The sequence below is a fragment of the Capricornis sumatraensis genome, chromosome 16 (genome assembly GCF_032405125.1).
Source record: "Capricornis sumatraensis isolate serow.1 chromosome 16, serow.2, whole genome shotgun sequence".
Taxonomy (NCBI): Eukaryota; Metazoa; Chordata; class Mammalia; order Artiodactyla; family Bovidae; genus Capricornis; species Capricornis sumatraensis.
Window position 1 is genome coordinate 35,317,061 of NC_091084.1, and position 26,314 is coordinate 35,343,374.

Genomic DNA, 26,314 nt, shown 5'->3' on the forward strand with positions numbered 1-26,314 from the left:
GCTCAGGGAGGTTAGGTCATTTACCTGGAGCGCCGCATCTTGAGAGGAGCCAGCTGCAGATCCCGCCCCGCTCTGACTCCAAGTCTGTGTCTTAGCCTCTCCATTCTGCTCCTCTGTTAAGTACCAACTTGCGACCCTTGGCCTTGTAACAGCCTCAGTCAGGTATGAATGATGGCAGGAAAGAAATGGGATGTATGTGTGATGAAAGAATGAGATCGGCCAGTTTCAGTTGGTCATGGAATTGAGGTGTCCCGTCTCCTCATTTAAATACAGAGGTGCCACCTTTAATGCTGAGGTTGGTCTCACCAGCCTCTACAGGCCAGTGCTCACTTGATGTTACTTTCCTGCCTGTTTTCCCTGGACATCCATTTCTTTTCTATCAGGCCACACTAGAAACTTTGTGACTTAAAACACACACCTTTTTAAATCTCCCAGTTTCTGTGGCCCAGGAGTCCAGGCCTAACTGGGTTCTTTGCTCAGAGTCTGGTTGCAATTAAGCTGCTGACCAGGCTGTGTTGTTATCTGGCAGCTCAACTAGGACCCACCTCCAACCTCATTCAGGTTGCTGGCAGAATTCATTTCCTTTTGGTCGTAGGACTGAGAGCCTCAGCTTTTTGCTGGATGTTGGCTAAAAGCCACTTTCTGGTCTTAGAGGCCACCCGCATTTCCCTGCCACATGACTCTCCCCATAGCAGTTTACAACATGCTGCTGCTTCAAGGCCAGAAGGGCAGTGAGTCATTTAGAGTCTTACATGTGTGTCACAGTGGATCACAGCAGTAACATCTATCACCTTTACCATATTCTGCTGGACGGAAGCAATAGAATTGGACAGACCCGTATGTTAAGTCTCACCTACACTCTGTGGGAGAGGATTATTCACTGGAGTGAATGCCGGAAGACAGATTACTAAAGCATCACCGTAGATTCTGTCTGCCGCCCTGGATGTCTAGACCCTTAACGTCTTCATGAAGTTCACTTTTTAAAAAAATTTATTTAGCACCTAAAGAGTCGGACGCAACTGAGCGACTGAACTGAACTGTGCCAAATACGATATCATCTGTTAGGACTATGGTCTCAGCTTCATGTAGCTCACAGTCTGTTTCATTTACATGTAATGCAGGAGGTGCTGGGGTACAACCACAACCAGGGTGTTCTTGGGGTCCAGGCCAGTCAGGGACAGCTTCCAGAGGAGACAAAACATGTGGAGTGTTAAAGCACAGGTAGGAAGCAGCCAGGTGGCTGAGGGGAGGGCTGACCTTGCAGGAAGAGGGCCACACAGGAGGCAAGTTTGGAACATGAGACAGGATCCAGGGAACAGCATGCCAGGGTAAGGCTGAAGAGCAGACAGGGCTGAGGCCATGGAAGGTGCAGGGTGCACGGTAAGGAGTTTGTACGTGTTCTTGGAGGTGACAGTCTGGAATAATAGAATGGGCATGCTTTATATTGAGCCCTGAGTGGCAGCAGGTGCCTAAATCAGCCCCCTTAGCTCTGAATACCTTCTTTCTGCCTCTTCCTACCGTGGGTACAAGTGCACTGGTGGTTGCCCACACAGTGGACTCCAAGATGGTCCAGTTCTTTTGCCAGCCTGGATTTTGAGCTCCACAAATAGCCTCTTCTGGTGGCTCAGATGGTAAAGTATCTGCCTGCAGTGCAGGAAACCCGGGTTTGATCCCTGGGTCAGGCAGATCCCCTGGAGAAGAAAATGGCAACCCACTCCAGTACTCTTGCCTGGACAACTCTATGGATGGAGGAGCCTGGTGGGCTACAGTCCATGGGGTCACAAAGAGTCAGACACGACTAAGTGACTTCTTTTCTTTTTTAGTGTAAATTACTCCTTTTTTTTTTTTTTTTGAGAAAATTGATTTTATTTGAATTTCTCATTTTCTGCACTTTAACTTTTCAAATTAAACCAACAGTGTAACAATACAATAAAGAAAAACTACTAGAAAAACAATCCATCACCGTAATACAGCTTCAATGTGTTTCTTTTTAAAGTCGCCTATTCTTTTTTTATTGAAGTACAGTTGATTTACAGTGTTGAGTGCTATATAGCAAAGTGATTCAGTTATACATGTATTTGCAGTGAATTTTTTTTACCTTCTTTTCCGTTATGGTTTATCGTAGAATATTGAGTATAGTTTTCTGTGCTATACAGTCGGACCTTGTTGATCATCCATTCTATATGTAAAAGCTTACATCTGCTAACCCCAGTCTTCCGCTGCATCCGTCCCTCACCCCTTTCCGCTCCCCTTCCCCCTTGGCAGCCCCAGCTTGTTCTGCACGTGCATGATTCTGCTCCATAGCTAAGTCCATTGTGTCGTCTGTTAGATTCCGCATGTAATGATGCCCTGTGCCATTTGTCTTTCTCTTGGCTTCAGCTGGTATGTTCCTCTCTAGGGCCATTCATGTTGCAAATGGCATTACTGCATTCTCTTTTTGTGGCCACGTAGTGTTCCATTGTATATACACGTACTACATCATCTTTGTCCGTTCTTCTGTCGATAGACATTTAGGTGGCTTCCATGTCTCGGCTGTTGTAAATAGTGCTGCAGTGAACGTTGGGGTGCATGTATCTTTTTAAATTATAGTTTAGTCTGGATACATGGCCAGGAGTGGGGTTTCTGGATCATACCTTTAGTTTTCTGAGGAGCCTCCTCCTCTTTTCTGCGATGGTTTACACCAATTTACATTCCCACCGACAGTGTAGGAGGGTTCCGTTTCCCTTCACCCTCTGCAGCCACAAATACCTCTTCAAATAAGTGGGCAGCAGAATGGGATCGGGTCTAGTAGACTTTGGCTCACACACAAGACTCAGTGGTGTGTCTGCCTTACATCCTCCTTCACAGGTCTTAAGCATCCCATGATAATAACGCATCCTCCTGGTAGAAGACCCTCAACTTAATTCTTCAAGTCCAAGGCTTATTTTTGTTTATCCACATGGTAACTGACTTTCGTCATTGAGTGGAGGGAGAGAATAAGAGTGGGGCAGGGAAGTAGGGTGCTCCAGAAGAACGTGGGTTTGAAAACAAGACCTGTTTTAATGCCAAAACTATCACTGACATGTGTGCCTTCAGCCACGCTCTTAAGCTTCCTACACCACGGTTTCTTTGTGTATAAGATGGAGGCAGTAATATGCACTCCATCAAATTGGTTTAAGAATCATTCAAGCTGATACCTGCAAATGCATGGCATATATCAGGAGCCCCATTAATGTTGGCTTCCTCCTCTTTCTGATACCTGCTTGTTGAATTGGCCATAGGGTGACTTCCCAAAAGGGCAGTGGCCATGGTTTCCTATCATGATATTCACCGCCCTGAGCACAGTGCCCAGCAACAGAGCTGGCTGTGATACGTGCTGGTGATGGAATGTTTAACTGAGTGAATGAACAGACAAACAAACTGTCACAAGTTGTGAGAAGTCAGCGCCGTTGTGTTTTGTAGCAAGTTTCCATGGAAGATCATCACTGCCGTTCACCTCCAGAAGCAGGTGGCCGCACTGGTCCTGATGTCTGTCTTCTCCGTGGAGAAGCTCCTGAGCACATGCTTGAATGCCATTCCTCTCTTCCTGGCTTCATTCTGTTATCCAGTCTCTCTAAGCCTCACTTTTCCCACCTGCTCGGTGAGGGAATTGAATGAGATCATTTCTATTTAAAACGTCGGTACAATGCCCGGCTCCTAGTAAACACTCACTCCATCTTGGCTGTGTGAAGAGGTACGCTGCGACGGTGTGAAGCAACAGCGGCTCTGTTTGGTCTGTACTTTTCTCTGACCCCCACACACTGTGAGTCAAAGCCTCTTGTGAAGCTTTGGGCTGAAACTGTTTCAGAGGGACTAAAAGCCATCCGTGTTTAAGTATTTTTAGCTGATGCTAGTGACTTGGAGAGGAAGGGAGGTGGGAATGGGAGGAGGAAACAAAGCAGGCTCTGCAACTGGAGTGACTCCTCCTGTTCGTCTGTTTCTCCCAGATCCCTTTTGGTGGCGGTGGAGGTGGGGCAGCTCCCTCCGTATGTGATAATCCCCGCTTGCCAGTCGTTGTGGCCACAATTAACCTCATAGACTCGGTTGTACCTCAGAGCTCATGAAAAAGCTGGTTAAATAAGGTCCTACTGTATAGCACGTGGAACTCTGCTCAGTGTCATGTGGGAGCCTGGAGGGGAAGGGAGTTTGGGGGAGAATGGATACATCTATATGTATGGCTGAGTTACCCTGCTGTGCACCTGAAGCTATCACAACATTGTTAATCAGCTATACTCCAATATAAAAATTTTAAAAAAAGCAAGCTAAAGCCACAGTCATGCTGCTGTGTCAGCTGAATAAGAATTTTGACCTCTCTGGTGTCGTCTTCTCATCAGTGAAATGAAAATAACACGGATGCTCTGTCTACCTCTCAGGGCAGTTAGGAGGGTCCAAGAGTGATTGTATAGAAATCTGGAGGAAAGCCTCGGCACTGCCATCCTGTTTATCGGTGAGCCCTGTCCTTCTCCAGCCCCCGCAAGTCCCGCCTCCCCAGGGGCAGTCCTTTCTCCTGTGTCTTCCTGCAGGAGCTTCCCTGTCCACCTCGGAGCACTTTCGCATCGGGCCGCCAGCCTGAAAGGCGTCTGGGGGCTCCCTGTGGCTCTTTATTAACTGCCACCCTGACCCTCCACTGTACCCTCTTTTATGCAGGGAGACAGAGACTCTTCACAACAAACACTCCACCCCCCCACCCCCTCCCAGGGGTGCCTGATCTCCATGGTTTTCTCTAGAACCCGTAACCTAGAAACAGAATCTTCTGGACTGACAGATTCAGAGACCAGTGCCTTAATGTGAAAACTGAACTCAGCAACTTGTTAGAGCACCGACTCGCTTCCCTTCCTCCTGTCTCTCTTAGAGGAGGAAAAGTGTCTGAAAGCATGCAAAAATGGTTAAGTCCCAGAGAGGACAGAGGAGATTGCCATCAAAAGATAAATCTTGGCCATTTTTATCGAGAACTTGTTCCAGGCAGGGGACTAGGCCACATGTGACTCTAACATTGGTGATTTCCTTTCACCTGATTCCGGGATCCCTGGGTCCCCAGCTTGCTGTGTGTCTTTGGCCCGAACAGAGGTGGTGTCTGGTCTTCTGTTTCTCAGGGAATAATAGTAGTTCGGCACGCACAGAGGATTGAACTTTCCATACTTGTGTCCTGTTCCTTTGGGATGTGGTTCAGCTCGTATTCCCCCTTGGCCTGGGGAACACAGCCCCCACAGGGAGAGCCAGTAACAGGATCTCAGAGGAGGAAGGGAACCCTGACAAGTCTCTCCTCAGTGCCTGATGACCACAGACACCCACACTGGGGCTGGCTGCCCCTCCTTCCCTTGGATTCCTTCCGTGAGAGGAATCTCTGTCCCCCCCTGCTCGGGGCCTCTCAGTGGCTCCCAGCCCCCTTTCGGATGGAGGCTGAGCTTTCCTGCCTGCCTCCCAGCAGTCTGGGCTGTGTCCCCCTTAGTGAGAGGTCCCCTGTGGACTTTCTCTGTAACAGCCACATATCACTGGCTGGTTTTCCTTCTGCGCCTTTTCCTGTGTTACTGCCTTCTCTGGGAAGATTTCTCTCCGCTCTCTAATCTCATATGCTGCTCACGATCTTCAAAAATGGTTGTAGGTTGTTTTTAGCCAGAGAGGGTATCTGGGTCTTCCGTTGCCCAGTCTTGAAATATTCCTATTAGCATGGAACTCACAGACATTTATTCTGGGCAAATAGCAAAGATTGTTAGATAATATGCATAGGCGTCTGTGCAGATGTTATTTTTAAGCACCGAATATATGCCAGACGGCTGTGCCGAGCTCCTCAAATGGTCTGATATTGATATTAATCATCGTTATATCGCATGGTAGGTATTGTTAGCCCCGTTGAAAAGACTAGGAAAATGAAACTTCTGATAATTAACTCTTCCACAGTCCCACAATTAGTAAGAGGTGGGCTCCTGAGAATGTGCCCCTTTTTACATGGCAGACATTCCCTCGTTGCCTCCGTGCAAAAACGCATCGATCTCAGGGGGAGGAACGGTCTTTGTCTAGATCCCAGGGAGACTTAGAGGCAAAGAGAAGTGTATTTTCTTATGTCACCACCCATGGTCTAATGGCTGGTTTGCCAATTACAAACGGCTGCCTCCCTACAGCAGAGGCCAGAGCCCCTGCCCCTTCTTAGCAATAACAAAATAAGGCCTCTCCAGGAGGGCTGCTGGGCCCCACCACATAAAACATCAGGAGACCCGAGCTGCATTTCCCTTGCTAACCGCCCCCTGAGGAGAGCTGCCTAATAGACTCTTGATGGGCTGGGAAGTAGAGCCTTGTTGCTGGAGAGACAGAAGGGCATCACCGCAGGTTGAAGTTCTTCCATTGGAAGGCCTCCTTAAAGCCCCAAAGAGCTCAGCAGTTTTTTTCTCCTTCTCCGATTAGCTCTCTATAAAAGCCCACAGGTTTTTCCTCCCATTGGCCAGCCTCTTGGTGGTAGCGTCCCTGGCCCCCCGGCAGGCGTGCTGTCCCATTGATTGTTAGATGCACTGCTCTCAGACAGGCCATTAGGCCCTGGCCAACTGAAAGGGCTCACCACCAGGAGACTGATCGTGAAATTGGGTCTTTATGATCAATATATCTTTCTCCATTAGGTTTATTTCCTCTGAAGAAATGGGTTGGCCCATTAGGGTTTATGTGTATTGACAGGCCTCTCACTGGCCTCCTTCAGCTTCACAGGGAGGGGGCCAGAGATGCACTTGTTAGACTGAACTGCCTGGGTCTTTGCAAGCCTATCTTACTGGCTGTGATGACAAAAAGTAGCCAGAATCCCTTGTGTAAAAGTGACAGAATCCATGATTTTCTTATATAGGATAGAGTGACTAGGTCTCCTAGGTACAGAAAATGTGGCCTGAGTTTGGGCACAGCTGGAAGAACTTTCTGAGCACAAAGATGATTGAGTGAAAAAGAAACACTGTTGTCCCCTTTTCTTAAGGTCTGTAAGGACAGACAGGAAAGATCCCTTGAAGGAATGGACAGGAATGGACAGGATGGTCCTAAGATGCTTTGCAGCTACAGAATCACTGTGTATCATTTTTTGTTGCTTCTGAGGACCTCAAAACACTTTCCTAAAGGTCCCATCTCTCTTCCTCAGTCTACCTGTGTGTGTGTTCATCATCTCCCCTTTGGAGATGAAAGAAACTAAAGCTCCCGGGCAGCTGAAAACCAGCACCTATGTTCTAGATCCTGCAGGGACCCACTAGGGCAACAGTACTTGGCCAGTCCTTAATTTTTATTTGACTTTTTACTAAAATGCCACCTCTTCCCCCTTCTTGGCTTGTGTGACTCTTAGCTGCTCCACAAAGCTGCTCCACTAAGCTAAATATGGTCCCTCATATTTGTTTGACTTTTGATCAAATAAAAGTGGGTTTAAGTTTGTATGGATCTTACTGTCCAGTGGTGGCCGTGAGAGTGGGCTTCCCAAGTGGTGCTAGTGGTAAAGAACCTGCCACCAGTGCAGGAGACGTAAGAGACATGGGTTTGATCCCTGGGTTGGGAAGATCCCCCGGAGGAGGGCATGGCAGCCCATTCCAGTATTCTTGCCTGGAGAGTCCATGGACAGAGGAGCCTGGCAGGCTGAGTCCATAGGGTCACACAGAGTCGGACACAACTGAAGTGACTTAGCACAGCACAGCAGAGAGGGTAACCATGTCAGAAACCAAAGTCTCGATTAATAGGCAGTAATGGGTGTGGAGGCTACAGGATGTAAGGGGGTTACTTTGTTGCTCTCAAATCCTCTCCATCACTGGCCACAGAGCAGCCTGGACCCTTGTCTGCTCTGTATTTTGTGTTCCTCCACCCCATCTTCATACCCTGCTGGTCCTGATAGGGGGCGCTGCTCAGGGGGGATACTTTCTCTTGCCAAGAAGTCCCATTCCAACCTGGAAGACATCCCAGATCTGCAGGATCATACCCAGTGAGGCTTAGGGTCCACTTTTCCCCGAGTTTCCACAGAGGATGGAGTTGGAGGCTGCTTGCTGGGATTCTGTCTCATGCTTTGACTCCTCAGTATACCGCTTTGATTCATACAGACTTTGGTCCCTGTCTCCAGAACCAACCTTTGGGTTGGGACAGCCACAGAGATGGCTGGACAGCTGACCTGTCAGGGAAGAGCCACCCAGGTCCAGAGAGGCTCCTCACAGTACCGACTTCACCATTTGTCACAAGGCTTAACATCTGAGTGCCTGGCACATAGAAGGCCTTCTGCCACTGACATCCTTGTGCTTATTTTTCTCCTACGAGAAACAGAGATGCAGAATTACCCGCTTGCCCTTTGTTCTCAGGATAGCCGTCAGCTTCAGGCAGGCTCAAGCTGCCGCAAATCATCCATGAAGGAGCTGGCACTGAGCGGGTGACTCTGCATGGAGCACAATAAAAGTCTCTATCTCTATCTAAAACCACATTACAAGACAACGTCTGTTTTTCAAATACAGACACCCTTTGAAAATTCCTCAGTTTTGCTTAGTGGCACCAGTGGCTTCTTTATATGACTAGACTCTCCAACCAAGAAAAATAGAAGTTGGATTCCAAGTTTGCCCCAGTCTGGTGCAGATCCAGGGAAAAGAATGAGATGTCTGATTAAGTAGGTCATCTTTTAATTGAATTCACAGTATTAGATGTGGAAAATTTAACAACTGGTATCGTAGAAGTAGAGAGCATTTTTTTTTTAATTTTAAAATATTTAATTCTTACATGTGTTCCCAAACATGAACCCCCCTCCCACCTCCCTCCACATAACATCTCTGTGGGTCATCCCCATGCACCAGCCCCAAGCATGCTGTATCCTGCGTCAGACATAGACTGGCAATTCAATTCTTACATGATAGTATACATGATAGAATGCCATTCTCCCAAATCATCCCACCCTCTCCCTCTCCCTCTGAGTCCAAAAGTCCGTTAGAGAGCATTTTTAAAAAATCCTGTATTCGCTATAAATGTTTCTAAGTTGAGATTGTCTTAGCTACACGAGAGAAAGATACAATTCAACTTTGGTTGCCCAGGGAGCCTTATCCACTTGGAGGATTATACACTTGACCTCTTGTCTCTTTTCTTCACAAATGAGTAGGTCACAGGGAACCACTGCACAGAGCTTATGGGATGCTGAGACCATGAGCACACACCTACCAGCAAACCAAAGCCAAGGACTGCACAACCTCAAGTAACTGGAGAGCTCAGCAAACTCATTTTCTACTCAGTTGAATCAAAGTCTTACTATTTCGAGGAAATGTTATTGCCGTTTCCATTGTGTGTATGCTGCCTGTTGTTTTTCACTGCAGGTGTCAGATATTTGAGAGTTGTCAAGTGCAATAAAATAAAAGATTAGCTCTTCCTCTGAGAGTGAGAGATGAGTCAACCTGAAGAACCTGGGGCTTATAACCTATCTGCCTGAGCCGAGGATGGCATTAGTATTTACTGACGGCAGTCCTGAACAAGTTGGGAACTGAAGGTATTCCTTAGACAGGAAATAGGAATTCAGTAGGTAGCCAAAAAGAAGTGTCTGGCTTTCAGAGAGACAAGGAATCATAGTCAAGCTAACAGAGAAAGCTTTGGGGACACGGCACACTATACCTAGACCTGCTGTCTGTTAATGGTGTTTGGTCTAGCTGTAGTTAGCCGAGACCCCCAGGTTCTCCAGGGGACAATAACAACTCATCAGTCACCACCCCAGGCCAAAGTTGTCCTACCCTGCTTTCTCACTTAGGGGTGTCTCCACCATCCATATAAGCCTGTAAGCTACAATTGCTAATGCATCTCCAAGCTTCACTCAATCAACAATCCAAACATCTTTCTATTAATATCCCCATCCTCATTATAGTTCAGTCTCTCAATGTCCCTCTTCTGATCAATTGTCAAGGCCTTTTAAATCATCTCCAACACTTGGTTTAGTCTCCCTTAAATCTGCCTCTCATACGCATATCTGATCATGCCTTCATTGTTCCCCACTGCATAAAGCCATGAGGTCAAAGCTCAAAAATGGCGCGAAGACTTTTGTGAGCTGTCCCCTCCAACCTTTCCAGCTCCATCCTCATCTTCTTCAAGTATTACCATTTTTGGTTTAGTATCACCAAACTCCAACTTCCCTACCCATACAGTGCTGTCTCTCACCTTCATATGGTAGCTCTTGACATGGTCTTTGCTTCAGAAACCCATCTCTCTGTGAATTTGTCTAGCTAGCTCTGATTCTCAGTTTAAGATTCAAATCAAGCATTGTTTCTTCTTGGACAGATTGCAGCGTTCTCAGTTCATAGCATCCTAGAGTGTCTGAGTTAATTTTTACATAGAGCCTCTAGACCAACAGAAATACCTAATAGTTTTGTGTATTTAGTAGCTAAACCCAAACAACTCAATTAATTGCTCCTAACAACTTAAAGGCCATATGAAAAAGTAATACACAAAATTGAAAGAAAAATATTTTTATTTCATCCTTAAAGAACTGCAACTACTTACTAATGGGATATGCATATCTGTTGGGCACTGCACAGCCGCTCAAACCTTGGATATAGGTTGGATGTTGCCACACTTATTTCCTGTTCCCCATTAGGCCACACTGGGTACTTGCTTTTTACTACAGCAGTTGCCAAAACCCCAGCTTCACAAAGATAAGACACCAGGGGAAATACAAGAAAGTGATCTGTTGAAGCTGTAACTTTGGAATTGACATGTACACACTGCTGTATTTAAAACAGGTAACCAGCAAGGACCTACTATATAGCACAGGGTACTCTACTCAATGTTATATAGCAATCTAAATGGGAAAAAGAGTTTGAAAAAGAATAGATACATGTATACTTGTAAATCAGTCACTTTGCTGAATCATATCTCAAACTGAAACATCAGCTGTGCTCCAATGTCAGATGAAAAGTTAAAAGAATGAAACTGGAACTACATTGAGCTTGTAGCTTATGGGGGATGCTTAACAGATAATGAGGGTGACTTTGTTGCATTCAAAAGTTAATAATTTCCTGTGGCATCTCTGAGTTGGCTGTGGTGTGCTGACCTAGAGTAGCTTTGTGGACAGTTTGAGAACCTCAGCCCCCCTGCCTGAGTCAGCAGCCCCCTATTCCGAGCTACCCTAGCATTAGCACAGTTCTTTTATCACGGCCATTAACATGTCGCCGTGTAAGCCGCTTGTGTGTCTTGACGCTGTGAACTCTTTGAGGACGAGGATTGTCCTTCCTCCTCCTTCACTTGCTGATGAGAACACAGTGCCTGGCACAGGACTGGTGCTCGGGTGGGAGGACCTGATCTACTGGGAGCATCAGAGACACTGGTGGAACCCAGAGCACCAGAGCGGCTGCAGGGGAAGTCAGCCTGGGTGACAGTTAAGCAGGAAATTAACAGTCGGGCTCAGAACCTGTGTTTCGGAGGGAGGGGCTGAGGATCCTGCTGGGCCCAGACATGGGACCAGCCGAGTCCACTCATCAGGCCTGAATTCAGCCATGGGCCCCAGAGACCATGGTTTCTGAGAGGGCTCAACCAAACTTCAGATCAGAAAGCAACACCCAATAAACTCTTGGTTTTATTCTTGGTTTACATTTGGTTTCCTGGTAAGAGTTTCTTGGGAGGAGAAGGAGATCAAGAGAATGGAGGGCAGGTGGCTTTGGGGGAGGAAGGAAGGATGCTGCTCTGCCTGCCACAACTGTGACCGTGGTGTCTGGATAGAGCCGTGGTTCTGGGACCAGATCTACTGTGGACCCGAAACTCAGCAGAGCTGCAGGCAGACAGGGATCCTGGCCGTCCCGGCTGTGTGAAGCATAGCCGTCCATGGTGCTGCTGCATTTTCCCCATCTGGCTGATTTCCTCACAGCTGCTTGCCTGATTTTTTTGATGAGCCATTGCTTATATCTGCTTTGTGCTTTTCTTCCCATCATTAGCATGCATTAGAGTTTGCATCATTTTTTTCCCCCCTACACTCTGCCAAGAATGAACCCTAGACATAACTGGGAAGGTTAGAACTAGGGTCCAAAGTCAAATTTGTGTTCTCATGTAACATAATAGCAAAACCTCAGTGGTTCACATGTCTCTCTGATACTAAACCACGAAAGTCCCATCTAAGTAACAAGCGGCTGTCATCCGGTGACTAGAGTGCAGTTCTTGGAGTTTAAAGGGGTATTTCCCCTTTATCTGCCCAGCGCACGCTGCCAACTTCTGAGTCCCTCTGCGGGGGTAGCAGCTGTTCGAGCTCAGCCTGGTGTTTGGGGTCCGCCCCCCATGCCCCACTGTTTGGCACTGGCCCCACCAGTGGGCCATGGAGGTGGGAGCTCTATGGCAACAGGCTTTCTTCAGCGGGCTGGAGTGGGGAGATGTTCTGCCACTGCCGTGTTCAGTCTGTTCTGTGGGCAGAGTTCTGGGAACAAACAGCCCAAAGCACTGTCAGCCTGGCAGTGGGCGATGGAGCAGCAGAGCTCAGGACCTCGGGGAAGCCACGCTGTTCCTCCTCCATGGCCTCCTGCCTAGAGAATCACACACCTGGGTCAGATCGGTAACTACTTTCTAGAAACTCCCCAAACAAAACAAAACCAAAAAGCCACTTTAAAGCATGTTGTGTTTGTGAATGTGTGTGTTTAGTTGCTCAGTTGTGTACGACTCTTTGCAACCCCATGGACTGTAGCCTGCCAGTCTCCTCTGCCATGGGAATTCTCCAGGCAAGAATCCTGGAGTGGGTTGCCATTCCCTTCTCCAGGCGACTTTCCCAACCCAGGGGTAGAAGTCCTCAAAGCATGTTACTGCCAAAAAAGTTATTCCTGGTGTCTAACTTGAGTCCCTTCTGATATGGCCAAAACGCGTTTTACTTTAGCTGACCCTCATGAGAGAAGGTACATCAGATATGATAACCTTCCATAAAATTGAAGACCTCTCAGCCTTCTCCAGAAAGAAGAATTTGGGTTTCCTTAGCCTTTCACCACAGCCTTAATACCCAGACCTTTTGTTATCTTTCTCAGTTGTATCTGATTCCTCCCCAGAACTTGGCTTTTGAATTGCAGGGACCACAACTTAATGAGAGCTTTCATTTCTAGAGGATATTCCTACTGCTTAAGGAAAAATAAACTTCAGATAGGATATATTTCATTGGAGGAAGAACCTAGGGAAAAATGGATCCTTGATATAAATAGCACATTGTACGAGTGAGCTTTCCTTTTCCCAATTGTTCTTGAAATGATGGGCTTTTTTTTGATGAGCTTAATCTCTTGGAGATTCTAACCTCTAAAAGACCATGTGACCTCTGTCTAGGAAGTGGTAAAGGGAACAGGGCTGGCATCTTGGCAACAATTAATCACCTTATCCAGGTGTGGGGAAGTGGGGGTCTCCTACGTTTCCAGCGTTTTTCTGCACCAGCCTCTGTTCCAAGGGGTTCCAAGGAGTCTGTCTTGCTTCTCCATAACCTCATCTCACTGTAAGGAGGCTTGTCTTCTAGAATGTTGTTGTACTTAGCTGTGCAGATTTTTTATTCTGATCATTTGGTATTTGTGCTTAGATTTTTGTGGGGGAAAAGGCATTTCTCTTTGGACCATGGAACAGAGAAACTGGGGCTGGCCTTGAATCAGGCTGGAGTCTGCCCTTCACCCGGCGCTCACTGATTGAATCTGGCTGTCCTGATTACATGACTTGACTTCCTTCACCTGAATTTTTCCTCGTTAAGTGAAGCAGTTGGGCCCCTAGTTGATGTCTGAGGTCCCTTCCAATCTGACCCTCTGTGATTGTCACAGTGTCATCGGTTCTCACTGCTCTGTACAGGGACCAGGAAAAGAAAGGAGGAGTTGGGCTCAGCAGGCAATCGGGAAAAGGATGCTTGGAAAGCGCATCAGTTTAAACTAGAAACTCCTCCCCTCTCTTCTCTCCCAAAGACCCTGAATTGGGGTAGTATAACCGGTCAGGCGTAATTATTATTAGTCACCTCCAGCGTGTGGGGCTCTGTTGAAGGCTTCTTGCTTGTAGAGGAGCGGCGCTGGGCGAATTCTGTCTCCATCGCCCTCACGCAATCCGCCACTCCCTGCCCAGGTCATGTGTCTCTGTCCATGCTCTTAGGGTTCCCTGTGCCCTCCCCTCGTTGCACTGACCACCAGTGTGATTCAGTAGTTAGCCGTGCAAAGACCCCGTGAAGCCAGGGGCCATATAAGTCTCGATTTTCACTGTATTCCTAGAACCCAGCACAGCGCTGGCAAAGTGATTGCCATTCAAGATGTGTATATTAAAGTCATAAACTTGAATGCATGAATAGATGGACAAATAGCAAAACTGGGTACAAACCCAGAACTTTGGCTTTTGGAGACCCATCTGACATTTCAGAAGGGCTCTTCTCGGATGCCTGTGTACAAGGCTGTGACCTGCTGCCAGAACCACCCTGTGAGACCACCCCACTGCACACAGAACTCATGAGTGTTTCTCCAGCAGTGGGCTTCCCTTCTCTGGCCAGTCCCCTTTACCATGTGCTGTGTGTTGGACTCTCTGCAACCTTTTGGACTGTAGCCCGTCAGGCTCCTTTGTCTATGGGATTCTCCCAGCAAGAAGACTGGAGTGGGTTGCCGTTTCCTCCTCCAGGGGATCTTCTCGACCCAGGAATTGAACCCTCGTCTCCCTGGCGGGCAGATTCTTTACCACTGAGCCACCTGGGAAGCCTTTACCAGTGCTGTGTGTCCACAAAAATGTCTGTAAAGTCGCTGGAGACTCTGGATCCAGTCTGAGAATGCTGGTGGTGATTGGAGGAAAGTGGAAGGAGGCCTTGGATTGAACCAGACCAGTTGTCCTTGTGGGCATTTAGCCTCAAGTCTTAACAGCCCCAGCACCACTTTCTAACACACTTTGCCAAAAGGCTGCAAATGAGAAAGTGCTCTGCAGGGGATCTGGGTCAGGGAAAGAGAGTGGGTGAAAGGGAAGGAGGGAAAAGCAAGACATGACAACCTTTAGGGAAGCAAAAATAAAAGTCTAATGTGGAAACGGCTAAAAATAGATGCCATGAGCTGTCAGGCTGCGTGCGAATCGAATGCTAACGACATGGAAATTAATCACAGGTTCTAAGGTCCACACGCTTTGCTGTGACCCCTGGGGGGGACACCCTGCAGCAGGTGTCTCCCCCACACCCCTGAAGAGGCTTCATCATGCCTGCTTCACACCCAGCTTTGTCACTGTAGTGGGAAAAGCTGATAGGAGGTTAAAAATGCTAACAATAGAAATCTGATTTCTCCTTCCAGACAAAAAGCCTTGGCATCCACGGGAGGAAGAAGCGTTCAGGCAGCATGTGACTGGTTGGTATAAAATAAATTGAGCAAATAGCATGTAATTAATCCCAAGTGTGTGTGTGTGGTTGAGTGGGGATGTGCAGCCTGTCTCTAATGGACCCTTCCAATGAGGAGAGGAGGCCGCGTGACAAGCCATTTGCCCCCTATTCCCTGGCCCCAGAGTGTGCTTCCCTCAGAGCTGTTGAAAGAAATTCAGAGCATTTCCAAGATGCTGTCTCTGTCATGATAGTCACCCCTGCTCCCCACTCAGTCACTTAAAGATATGCTGTAGATACTGGACAAATCAGTTGACCAACATCCGCTGACCTCGCAGCAGGATAGGGCTACCCAGGGCCGACCCCACAAAGCGGCCCCTTCGAAGTTTCTCTTGTCTTCGGAGGCACGTGGGCTTACGCGTAGACTGAGCTGGAGGGACAGGCAGGCTGGACCCGTGCTGGTGGCCTAGGAAAGGATCTGGAGTTGATCCTCAGTGCTTCCTGGAGAGGGTGGCCTTAGGATTTTGGGGGGTAGTTGTGGGAGGCAAATGCGATAGGACAGGCAGGAGAAGAGATGTTGGTGCATCTGAGAGTTGGTTACAAACGGTGCACCTCAGGAGGTAGATTTTTTTTAAGTACAAAGCCGAAGACCCTCTCGCTCGCAGTGCGTGACGGGTAGAGGCTGCAAAGGATGGATCTTGATTTCGGTTCCCCCTTGGCTTCCATGGTCCTCAAGTGAGGCCGGCTCGGCCACCGTCTCTCTGGCAGGTTGTTCTCCCACGTCGGCGACCCCTTCCTGGATGACCCCCTGCCCCGGGAGTACGTCCTCTACCTCCGCCCCACCGGGCCCTTAGCGCAGAAGCTCTCCGACTTCTGGCAGCAGTCGAAGCAGATCTGCGGCAAGAACAAGGCGCACAACATCTTCCCTCACATCACCCTCTGCCAGTTCTTCATGGTGAGCCCCCGCCCCAGGGTGCCCACACCCCCCACACCCCCGCCCCAGGATGCCCACATGCCCCCCGCCCTGAGGGGCTGGAGTCAGCGCTGGGAGCCTCGCAGGATGTTGGCAGAAACAGTCACGGCGCCAGAGCGGGGTGAGCCCTGGGGGAGTCAGTGAGGCTGGCCGCTCACCCCAGTCGTCCTCCTCCTCTCTTTATTTTGAGGATGGGGATCTTATGCATCCCATCAGGGACTGAACCCGCAGCCCCTGCAACAGAGGTGCAGATCCTTAACCACCGGACCACCAGGAAAGTCCCTTGTCCTCTTTCTAATATCTGCCAAGACCCAGGAGCACACCAGGTCTGGCGTAGCATCGTGGTGACCAGGTGCTCCTCAGGACCCAGGGGACAAGCCTGGCCCACTGCCTGACCCCCTGTTGTGGCAGCCATGAGGGGAATGGGTTCTCTAACCTGGCTTCCCCTTGCCGATCGTCTCCCTTCCCTCTGACCAAGAGCCCGCGTTAGAAAGCTGGGGATGAGAAATGTAATCTCTAGACAGGGAAGTGACTTTGGCCTCCTGCACACCGTCTACAGGTTTTGCCACATTAGAGGTCTTTCTAGAAATGGAAGGAGATACCTTTCTCCTGACATTGTTACCTGACCCATAATTCTAGCCTCATGAAGCTTAGGTAGTGACTGAATTAAATCCCTCTCATTCCAGTAAATGTAATCACATTTCATCTCCTTTGGTTCTCTGTGGAGACGGAGAATAACAGATGTATCCAGCTATAGTCAGGATAAGGCAGAATGATCACCCTTTAAGACAATATGTTTTTCTAATATTTGGGGTGGTTTTTCCAGAATCTCTTTCATATTCTCCATCCCCCACGCCCTTTTATAGGTGAAAATATGTTCCTAACACCTTGTCTTTCACCATTCACGCTGAAAATTAAAATGATGATCATTTCCTCTTAGTCACCCAGGATCTTTCTCAAAAGCATGTGGAGTTTTAGACACTCTCGTTCTCTCTTCCAGTGCTCAGGGGGGTGGGGGTGTAGGAGGAGGAGGATGTCACAAATCTTGGAGCCTCATTCTCCCCTAGTATTGTGGGGTAGAAGTGGCATCAGCTTTGGATCATTTAGGCTGAAGAGAAAAGGCGCAGATGGTGCCAAACAATAGAAAACACACAGCAATGTACCTTGGGGTGCTGCATGCTCTCCTGGCATGTCCCTCACGCTCCATGTCTGCTGGACCAGCCCTACTGCATTCTGGCGGGGCTCCAAGCACAGCATGGAGGGAGGGCGGGGGGAGGGGGTCCATTGCCCTGGTTTGATCTACCCACTGGATAATCTGTCTCCAGATAACTGGGAGGCTGCAGGTCTTCTCCCTCCTTGCAGACAGGAGCGATGGTTCCAGGGCTGCCTCCTCAGCCCCCAGTGTCGGGCAGAGGATACAGAAGTTAAGCAGTGGCAGACACTGCCCCTTGGCTCTGAAAGAAGCCTCTTGTTTTTCCCCCGCCAGTGTGAGGACAGCAAGGTAGACGCCCTGGGGGAGGCCCTGCAGACCACCGTCAGCCGCTGGAGATGCAAGTTTTCAGCCCCGCTGCCCCTGGAGCTCTACACCTCCTCCAACTTCATCGGCCTCTTCGTAAAGGAAGACAGCGCAGAGGTCCTCAAGAAGTTTGCTGCCGACTTCGCAGCAGAAGCTGCCTCCAAAACTGGTGAGCCGCCAGCCGCCGGGCCAGCCAGCCCTGGAAATCGGGAATCAGGAAGGAAGGGGACAGAAAGTGATGGTGGAGTCGGGAGGTCCCGCAGGAATGGGCAGAATGTGTGACCAAGAAGACAGCCGTTTCCTGCAGACCCCACACCTCTTGCCCCTTTGGAAAACATTCAACTGCAGTTCTGCTGACCTCCTTGAGACCAGGTGTGATGACACCCATGTTGAAGGCACGCAGGTGACTGTTCCTATTGACCTGTAACCGTGTTCCTTCACAGCCCCGCCATCGGCTCCTCCCTTCAGTTCAGGAACATTTTGCTTTTTTTTTTGCTGCACCTCTTAGCTTCAGGGATCTTAGTTCCCCACTGGGGATTGAACCCAGGCCACAACAGTGAAAGCACTGAGTCCTAACCACTGGACCACCAGGGAATAACCAGGGAACTTTCTTTTCCTCCTCCCAACCCCCCTCGCAGGCAGGCATTTATCTGGGTTGCCTTGTCCCCTCCATGAGAACTGAGGCCTTTGTTCAGGAGGTCGCACAGCCCAGAGAGGAGAGGGGAACCACTTGGCATCTAGTAATAAATCCACTGAGCCAATGACTTCTTTCGTTCGACTAGCCGAAGCCCTGTAGACAAGCCCCAAACATTACGCCTTCATGATGCCACCTGCTCTTTGCATGGAAGGCCTCAGTTCAAGCCAGCAACCGAGGTTTGCTGTCACAGGAATCTGCTTGGAGGGGTGCTCAGGATGTGTATCAACTCAACGGCAGGACAGCAGGCAGCACAGAGAGGGGACAAGAGACCGAGGTTTGCAAAGCTTTCCTGGGTGACTGCAGGTGCAGACAGCTCACTGAGCTCCACGAGGGCTTCACCTGCCATGGGACAGACAGACAGACAGGGGTGGGGGAGTCTACTCGCTCCCCTTAGAATGGAATCACAGCAGGTGTTTGTTGGGCACCTACCGTGTGTTTCTCCGTGCAGAATGCAGCAGGGAAGAAGCTGTGGTTTCTCCTGGCAGAGGCATGCTTGGGAAACCCTACTCGTGTAATGAGAGCGGTGAGGAGAGAGGCCAGCGTGCCCCTGCGGGGTGGAGCAGGGCCCCCTTCACAGAGGAGAGGAGAGTCACCCCAGGAAGGTGTCGATCCGCCAGATGGGTGTAGGGCCCTGCGGGGGGGCAGCACAAGCACAGGCAGGGAGGAGCAGGGTGTTTGGGGGGCAGCAGCGGGGAGAGCACCCCAACCAGAGCCGAGGCCGTGAGCATGTGCCCACCAGCGCCCTGGGTGTTGAGTGCGTAGCTGGCAGAGCCCCACCATCTGCTCCCTGGACCCCTGGCCTTGGCCTGCACCTCACCTGCCCATGGCCCTAGATGCTGTTTTCATCCCCAGCTGAGGCCCTTTTGGGCCTCCCTGGTAGCTCAGCTGGTAAAGAATCCGCCTGCAATGTGGGAGACCTAGGTTTGATCCCAGAGGAACCTGGTGGGCTACAGTCCATGGGGTTGCACAGAGTCAGACACAACTGAGCGACTGACTTTCACTTCAGGCCCTTTTGCTCAGGGTCCTTTAGCAGAAAATCTCCAAACAGGGCCCAGGACTCTAGGAAGAGTGTGGTGAGAGCCCAGACTCGGTGAGCTCTGCACTCTCAGAAGGACCCGGGCCCTTAGGTCACCTCTGTGAGCTGGGAACCGGGTCTTCTTAGACCCCTACCCCACCCCTCACCCCCCAGGGCTCATCTCTGCTGACTTGGGTGGAGTCTGCCCGCTTCACAGACGCTTAATGTTTCAGACAAATGGCATCATCGGCAGATTATTTCCTGTTCCCATCCCTCCACCCCAGGGAAACAGCTCTTTTTCATCCCACAGTAGCTATTGTCAAAACCACTAAAACTCCCACAAGAACCAAGTCTGATGTTGTAGCCACAAAATCCCAGTCCCTCCCAAATGAGTAAACCAGGTCTGGGCCAGGACGCGGCTGATTTATAAAGCGCATATGGTGGGCCCTTGCTGGCTTTCCTGCCAGGAACGGGGAGAACCAGCTCCCCTCCAAGTGCCTGAGCCATCTCCCCGAGAATGGGCCTGCCAGGCTGGCATCTCACCCCAGGTGCTGCCCCCTGGTGGTGATTCGGAGAACTGGCTGGCCCTGCCTCCTCCCCTGGCCCAGCCTGGACAGGTCTTTAGAAATTGTGCCTTGGTATTCAGAAGTGTGGCAGACCCAGCTTCCACCAGTGAGTGAGTAGATGAAGTGTCATCCTTCATCTTTGGTGGTGTACGGAGATTCATTTGTGTGTATTCAGTCATTTAACAAATATTGAAAATCCACAGGGGTGCCTGCTGAGCAAGAGAGGAAGGGTGCTTTGTAATATACAAACAAGACACAGAGCCCTCACCTCAGAGGCTTTTATACCAAAGATACACAATGCAGTATAACAGAAAAAGTACTCAAAGCCACTGACCCAGGGACGATCACTGGTTGGGGAACTAACTCACATGCCACACAGCATGGCCAAAACCCCCCAGAGACCCAAACCTACTTCCATCTCTGTGTGACTAGAGCAAGCCCCTTGATTCCTGGAATTCCCTTCTGTCGTATCTTCTTCAGTGTTCTAACTTAGACAGTAAATGACTCTCCCCAACTGAAAACACATACGAAAGACAAAAGGCACCGCCTTGTGTAGGTAGTCTGGTTTGGTTTGTTTTTTCAGGGTGTCTTAGATAGCCTGCATACTTGAAACCTATGGCTCTTAATCAGAGGTGATTTTGCCCCCCCCCCCCCACCAGTACACTTGGCCGTCTCTGGAGTCGTGTTTGATTGTCACAACTTTGGGGGTGCTGCTGGCATCTGGTGGGTGGGGGCCCGGGATGCAGCTAAAGACCCAATAATGCACAAGACATCCCTGCTACGAAGAATAATCTGGTCCAAAATGACACTGAGAAACCCTGTTTTAAAGTTTGAAAGTAATCCATCCCCCCCCCCCCCCCCCCCCCCCGCCCCATTTCTACATCAGAGCCACCCAGGAGCTAAAAGACTTGATTTCAAAACAGACAATTCAGCTTTGGGAGTCACGGGATGGCAAAATTTGCTCCATACTTATCTCATCCCTTTAGGTCTCGATTTCCTCATCTGAACGACGGGGCCAGTGATACTCATCTGGATTTGTTGTGAGCAGCCAGCAATCAAAACGATTGCCTCTCAGCTGATCCAGAAAAGCCAGATACATGGCTGTTTCTCTGTCGTACTGTGGGTTGTTACGTCCCCACCCACCCTTATTCAGCTGCCGAGGAGGAAACAGCTTTTGTCTGACTGAGGGGCTCCCTCCTCTACTTGATAGGAAGCAGTTTTATCAGGGCGCCACTCTGTGTCCTTCCTCGTGTCTCCACCATTGCAGTGCACCAACTGCCTGTCTCCTCCCTTCCTCTAGAAGTGCACGTGGAGCCCCACAAGAAGCAGCTGCACGTGACCCTGGCTTACCACTTCCAAGCCAGCCACCTGCCCACCCTGGAGAAGCTCGCCCAGAACATCGACGTCAAACTCGGGTGTGATTGGGTGGCCACCATATTCTCCCGGGATATCCGATTTGCTAACCACGAGGTAACGTCTCACTGGGGCTCCTGCCCCTGCCAGGGGTGCCGGGCACTGTCAGCACCAGCAGCACTTGCTGCTGAGGGGAGATGGACACCCGAGGAAGGCAGTGGGGCCAGCGTTGGACCAGGAGTCAGCTGGCCCGGGATTTCGTCCAAGCGCTGGCTGGCTCACTGGGAATCTGTGCATCTCTCGTCTCTGGGTCCCACGTGGCTGAGCTGTGTAATATTCCCCACTGTTCTGTCTGCCCTGCTAACCTTACCGGAATAGGATAGAAATGAAACAAAATAGGTAGAAACGCATGTCGGTAAATTTTAAAATATTCTATCTGTTCACGGAATGAATAGGTGGAAGACATCATCCTGATCTTAGATGAGAAAGATAGCTAAATCCAAAAGAAAATCTGTGAACACGTAGTTAACAGGTATTTGCTGTGGCATGCACATTACCCTGGAGCATACTAAAATTTTAAAATGTCCTCTGCTCAAGGAGTTTGAGTCCAGTGAGGGAGAGAGAGAACAGATGCATATGTAATAAAGGCATGGACCAAATATCAGGAGAGTGTCTGTGCATCACAAAGGAGGCTTAAGAGGGACAGGCGGAACCGCTGGCACGGTGCTGGCATCCTTTTGAGGGAATCCACATTGCTTTCCAAGATCAGCATGTGCCACCTCTAGAATCTTGCTGTCCTTTTTCTCCTGAAAGAGAAGCTGAGACACAGGGATTCAGTGACTGGTCCAAAGCTAAAGAGCAACTTAGGACCAGAACCGAAGCCAAAAGCCAGAGGTTCTGATCAGTAACGATGGGCAACCCATCTAAAAAGAGACCAGAGTCTGCAAAAATTGTCCTCTGGTTTAACTACATTTGTGAAACATAATTTATTTCCTAGTTTTTCAGCAGTAAAAGAACTGATATTTTTGTTTATATAGACTTTTAACATCCTTTAGACATTTAAAAAAAAATTATGAAGAGATTCAGGGTCTAGGTCAGGCGACCTCATTGTTGATTTGAATGTGGTGGGAAGAGCCAGCCCATGATTGAGGTCCATGCAGTCCGAGAGGGTCAGGGATGTGCAGCTTTGCCTGCCTCTGCTGATGGTACCATCATGTCCTCCTTCCAAGTCATCTGATGCAAGTTTCTGTAAAGACACAGCAAAGAGACTGAGCTTAGCCTTCCTTCAAAATTCTGACATCTCCTGGACTTGCTTAGCGTGAGCCTAAGTAGAACAAAAGAGGTGTGGCTGAATGGATCCCTTCCGAGGGCAGGGGAAAAACTGTCAAGGGTGGCATGCCAATGGGCTGTGAGAAGTCACCTTTCTAAGAGAAGGGAGGTGGCAATGGAATTTTCCAAGGAGTATCTTCTAATCAACACTGCCCTCCAGTTAACTCATAGGGTAATTGCTTTTCTGCCTGACCCACATTCTGCTCAATTGGCACTGAGGGAATGAGGCAGCTAGTGCCCACAGGAATTATTTTCTAAAAATAACATGTCCTCTTTTTATCTCTTATTTGTAAAAGCTCATTTATTACTGCTCCCTCCTGGGTCATCTGGCTTTACCTGAGCCCCCTGCATGTATAAACTTCACATTGCCTTCTACCTCCTCCTGTGCTCAGGAGGCAGGACTGAGTGAGCGGTCCAGTGAGGTAACAGATGTCCAGACAAGGCGAGTGGTTTAGGCCGGGACAGTCAGCAGGTGACGCCTAGGAATCCTCTGAGGTCTCACCACCCTCAGGTGCTGACTCGTGGGCTTGCACGTGCCTGCTTGTGCTTCACACCGTCTCTTCCACGTTCAGTGTGCCATGCTAGTGTTATGTGCCAAGCACTGGAAATCTAGAGGAAGGACCGAGTTCTAGAAAAAGCGTAGATTTTGGAGTCTAGCACACATGGCTTCAAATCCTGACTCCCTATTTTAGCAGTAGATTCGCTTTTACAGCTTCTAGATAGTAACCCAGTCCTTCATTCTCTTGGGTGCAAAACAGGGATGACATTTTGGTAGACTGTTGGTATGGACTAGAGGGCCTCCCGTAAGAGAGGTTGCAGCAACAACAGCAAAATTGCCACAGCTGTAAAAAAGGCTTCAAAGGCAAAGAGGGTCAGTTCCTGTCATCACGAAGGGCTGTACCTGCCCTTCCCAGGGTAGCAAACTTGGAGCTTAGTCCCCAAGTAGGAAGGGAGGAAAACATACTTGAAATAGACTCGAGAATTCTTACAAGTAGATGCTAGACATAAGAGAGTCAGTATCATGCAGGACAAAACTTGGAGAAGGGAATGGCAACCCACTCTTGTCCTTGCCTGGAGAATCCCACGGGCAGAGGAGCCTGATGTGGGCTACAGTCCATGGACTTGCCAAGAGTCAGACGCAGCTGAGTGACTCACACTTTCAGGACAAAACTAGGCAGTGTGTCCTGAGATCTCCCAAACTTGGGCTGACTTTTGCATGCCGTGCGGTTTCGGTGAGCAGGAAAGAACTATGGGGGCCTGAGCACCGGTTATAATTTGAGATTTGCTGCAGTACATTGATTTTCTTTATTGCTCATTCGGTAAATCAAAGCTCCTTGTTGTGCAACTGCTCTCTGCCTAGGAGTTGTACCTTCTGCTCCTTTCTGTACCTTAACCTCCCTGGGATCTCCTAGAGCCAGAAGACTCACCCCCAAGTGAAAGGAGGGATGAGATCTTCCCTGTCATTTTTGAGTTTCTCAAAGGAAAGGCCTGCCGCTGAGTCAGAGGCATCATTACCCAAGACTGTGCTGTGCTTGAGCATCTAAGGAACCTGAGTTTAGACTTGTTTCCTGTGACTCGGTGCCTCTCTCCACCCTGTTCCAGGAAAAGGAGCATTGCTTCTGGTGTCTCATCACATACCTAGCTTAGAGATTTAAGTGGTTGGTTGTGAATTTTTTTCTTTTTCCTTAAGCTGTTTTTTAACAACCCAGCAAAAAGACCTTCCTGGTTCATTTGAAAATGTAATTTGAGCGTGTATCTGACAGAGGAGTGGGGAGTCGATGGGACGGAAGAAGATCTCGAGCCAATAGATGCTGGAGTGAGGATTCGGAGAGGAAGTGGGTGCCCTAAATAAAAGGGATGTCAGAAATCCAGTGGGGCATTCGAGTTCTGTGCATTATCACATTCATTCTCTGGCGGGGGGAAATCATTTTTACTGGCTCTTCTCATTGGAGATTTCCAGAAGGAAATTCTTTATGACATGTTCTGATGGATCACCTTGACCCCAGGGAGCTGATTAGCTCACAGGCCTACCTAGCATAGGCTTTGGGGGTTAGCATCAGCTTGATGGAAAGATAACCCCTTGAAAGCCAGGTGTCATGGTTCAATAGAAATAATTACACCTCTTCTGTGTACCAGAGTCCTCAGGAGTTTTCTTAGATTGTCTCATTTAACTATTATAGTCTAAGTATTATTTTACAGATGAGAAAATGAAATGGTAGCCGCTCAGTCATGTCCAACTCTTTGCAATCCCATGGACTATAGCCCACCAGGTTAGTCTGTCCATGGGATTCTCCAAGCAAGAATACTGGAGTGGGTTCCCATACCCACTTCCAAGGGATCTTCTTGACCCAGGGTTTGAACCTGGATCTCCAGCATTGCAGGCAGATTCTTTACCGTCTGAGCCACCAGGGAAGCCCCTGCAGATGAGAAATAACAGAGGCCAAACAAAGTTAAAAACCCGTACGTGGGAACCAGAATACTTAGCTTTCCTCTAGTGGCTTCAGGATTGAAGGAAAAGCTGATAAAACAGCTCCATCTTAGTGTCCCCTTATGAAACACATAGAAAAATATTTTCCTTAGTATTGAGGTCTCCTGCTGTTAACAGAAAAGTAGTAAATTATTAATAGATGTTTTCCAGAGTATCTTCATACGTCTGCCTGTGAGGCAAAATAAATAAGGAGGCAAAATATGGAATAAATCAGACAAGTGACATGGCCTGGGGTTGGCCCAAGGAGCTTTTTCTGAGCCCAAAGAGGGAACACGTGGTCTCCACCTGCTGACTGACAAGAGCTGGTTACACACAGGACACTGATGGCTGTGAAAGATATTTTTCTTTCGAGGTCTTTGTTAACCATGGAGGTTTAAAGAAAGCTCTTTGAAGGCAGGACTGTGTCTTATTTGAGCTGCTCAGTTACATGGAGAAGAGACATTTCGTCCCCAAAGCCTTCCTAGCAGAGTCTCTCATCTGGGCGTTGGTGACATTGCGTGGAAGACTCCTTTCCATGAGCTGTGTGTCCAGGGTCTCTTACGGCATCAACGTGGCAGACAGAGCAGGGAAAATGAGGTCCAAACCCGTCTGTAAAGCAGTTTACTGGAGAACCTACAGGTTTTCGTATGAATTTCTAAAAGCCATGTCTTTTGAAGCAAAGCTATGCCTGAAGGAAAGTCTGGAACGAGCCAGAAGCACTAGCATATCCTGAGAGGAGGAGAAACTCCTTCTGATCTGAATCCAGATCTACTCGGAGCCTGCAGACTCCAGAGGTGCCCGTGAACGTGAGCAGAGCTCACAGGCGGGCCCTGAGCGCTCAGCAGAGCTGGTCAGGCGTGGGCCTCACGCCTCCCTCTCCCTCTTTTCCAGACATTGCAGGTGATCTACCCGTACACCCCGCAGAACGACGACGAGCTGGAGCTGGTCCCCGGGGACTTCATCTTCATGTCGCCCATGGAGCAGACCAGCACCAGCGAGGGCTGGATCTACGGCACCTCCCTGACCACGGGCTGCTCTGGACTCCTGCCGGAGAACTACATCACCAAGGCCGACGAGTGCAGCACCTGGATATTTCACGGGTGAGCCCATGCCGGGCTCTCTGCCTGCTGCTTTTCGAAGGACACTGTGGCCCT

At 49.2% G+C, this 26,314-nt stretch overlaps 1 protein-coding gene across 1 annotated transcript in view; it reads left to right on the forward strand.

The window, feature by feature from the left end:
* The window catches only part of UBASH3B (ubiquitin associated and SH3 domain containing B), a 148,967-nt gene that overhangs the window by 101,270 nt on the left and 21,383 nt on the right, over window positions 1–26,314 (forward strand). Inside the window, exons 2-6 of the mRNA XM_068988968.1 lie at window positions 15,222–15,275; window positions 16,013–16,199; window positions 17,704–17,902; window positions 21,312–21,481; window positions 26,052–26,260. Coding sequence (XP_068845069.1) covers window positions 15,222–15,275; window positions 16,013–16,199; window positions 17,704–17,902; window positions 21,312–21,481; window positions 26,052–26,260 — 819 coding nt within the window. The remainder of the gene's footprint in view (window positions 1–15,221; window positions 15,276–16,012; window positions 16,200–17,703; window positions 17,903–21,311; window positions 21,482–26,051; window positions 26,261–26,314) is intronic.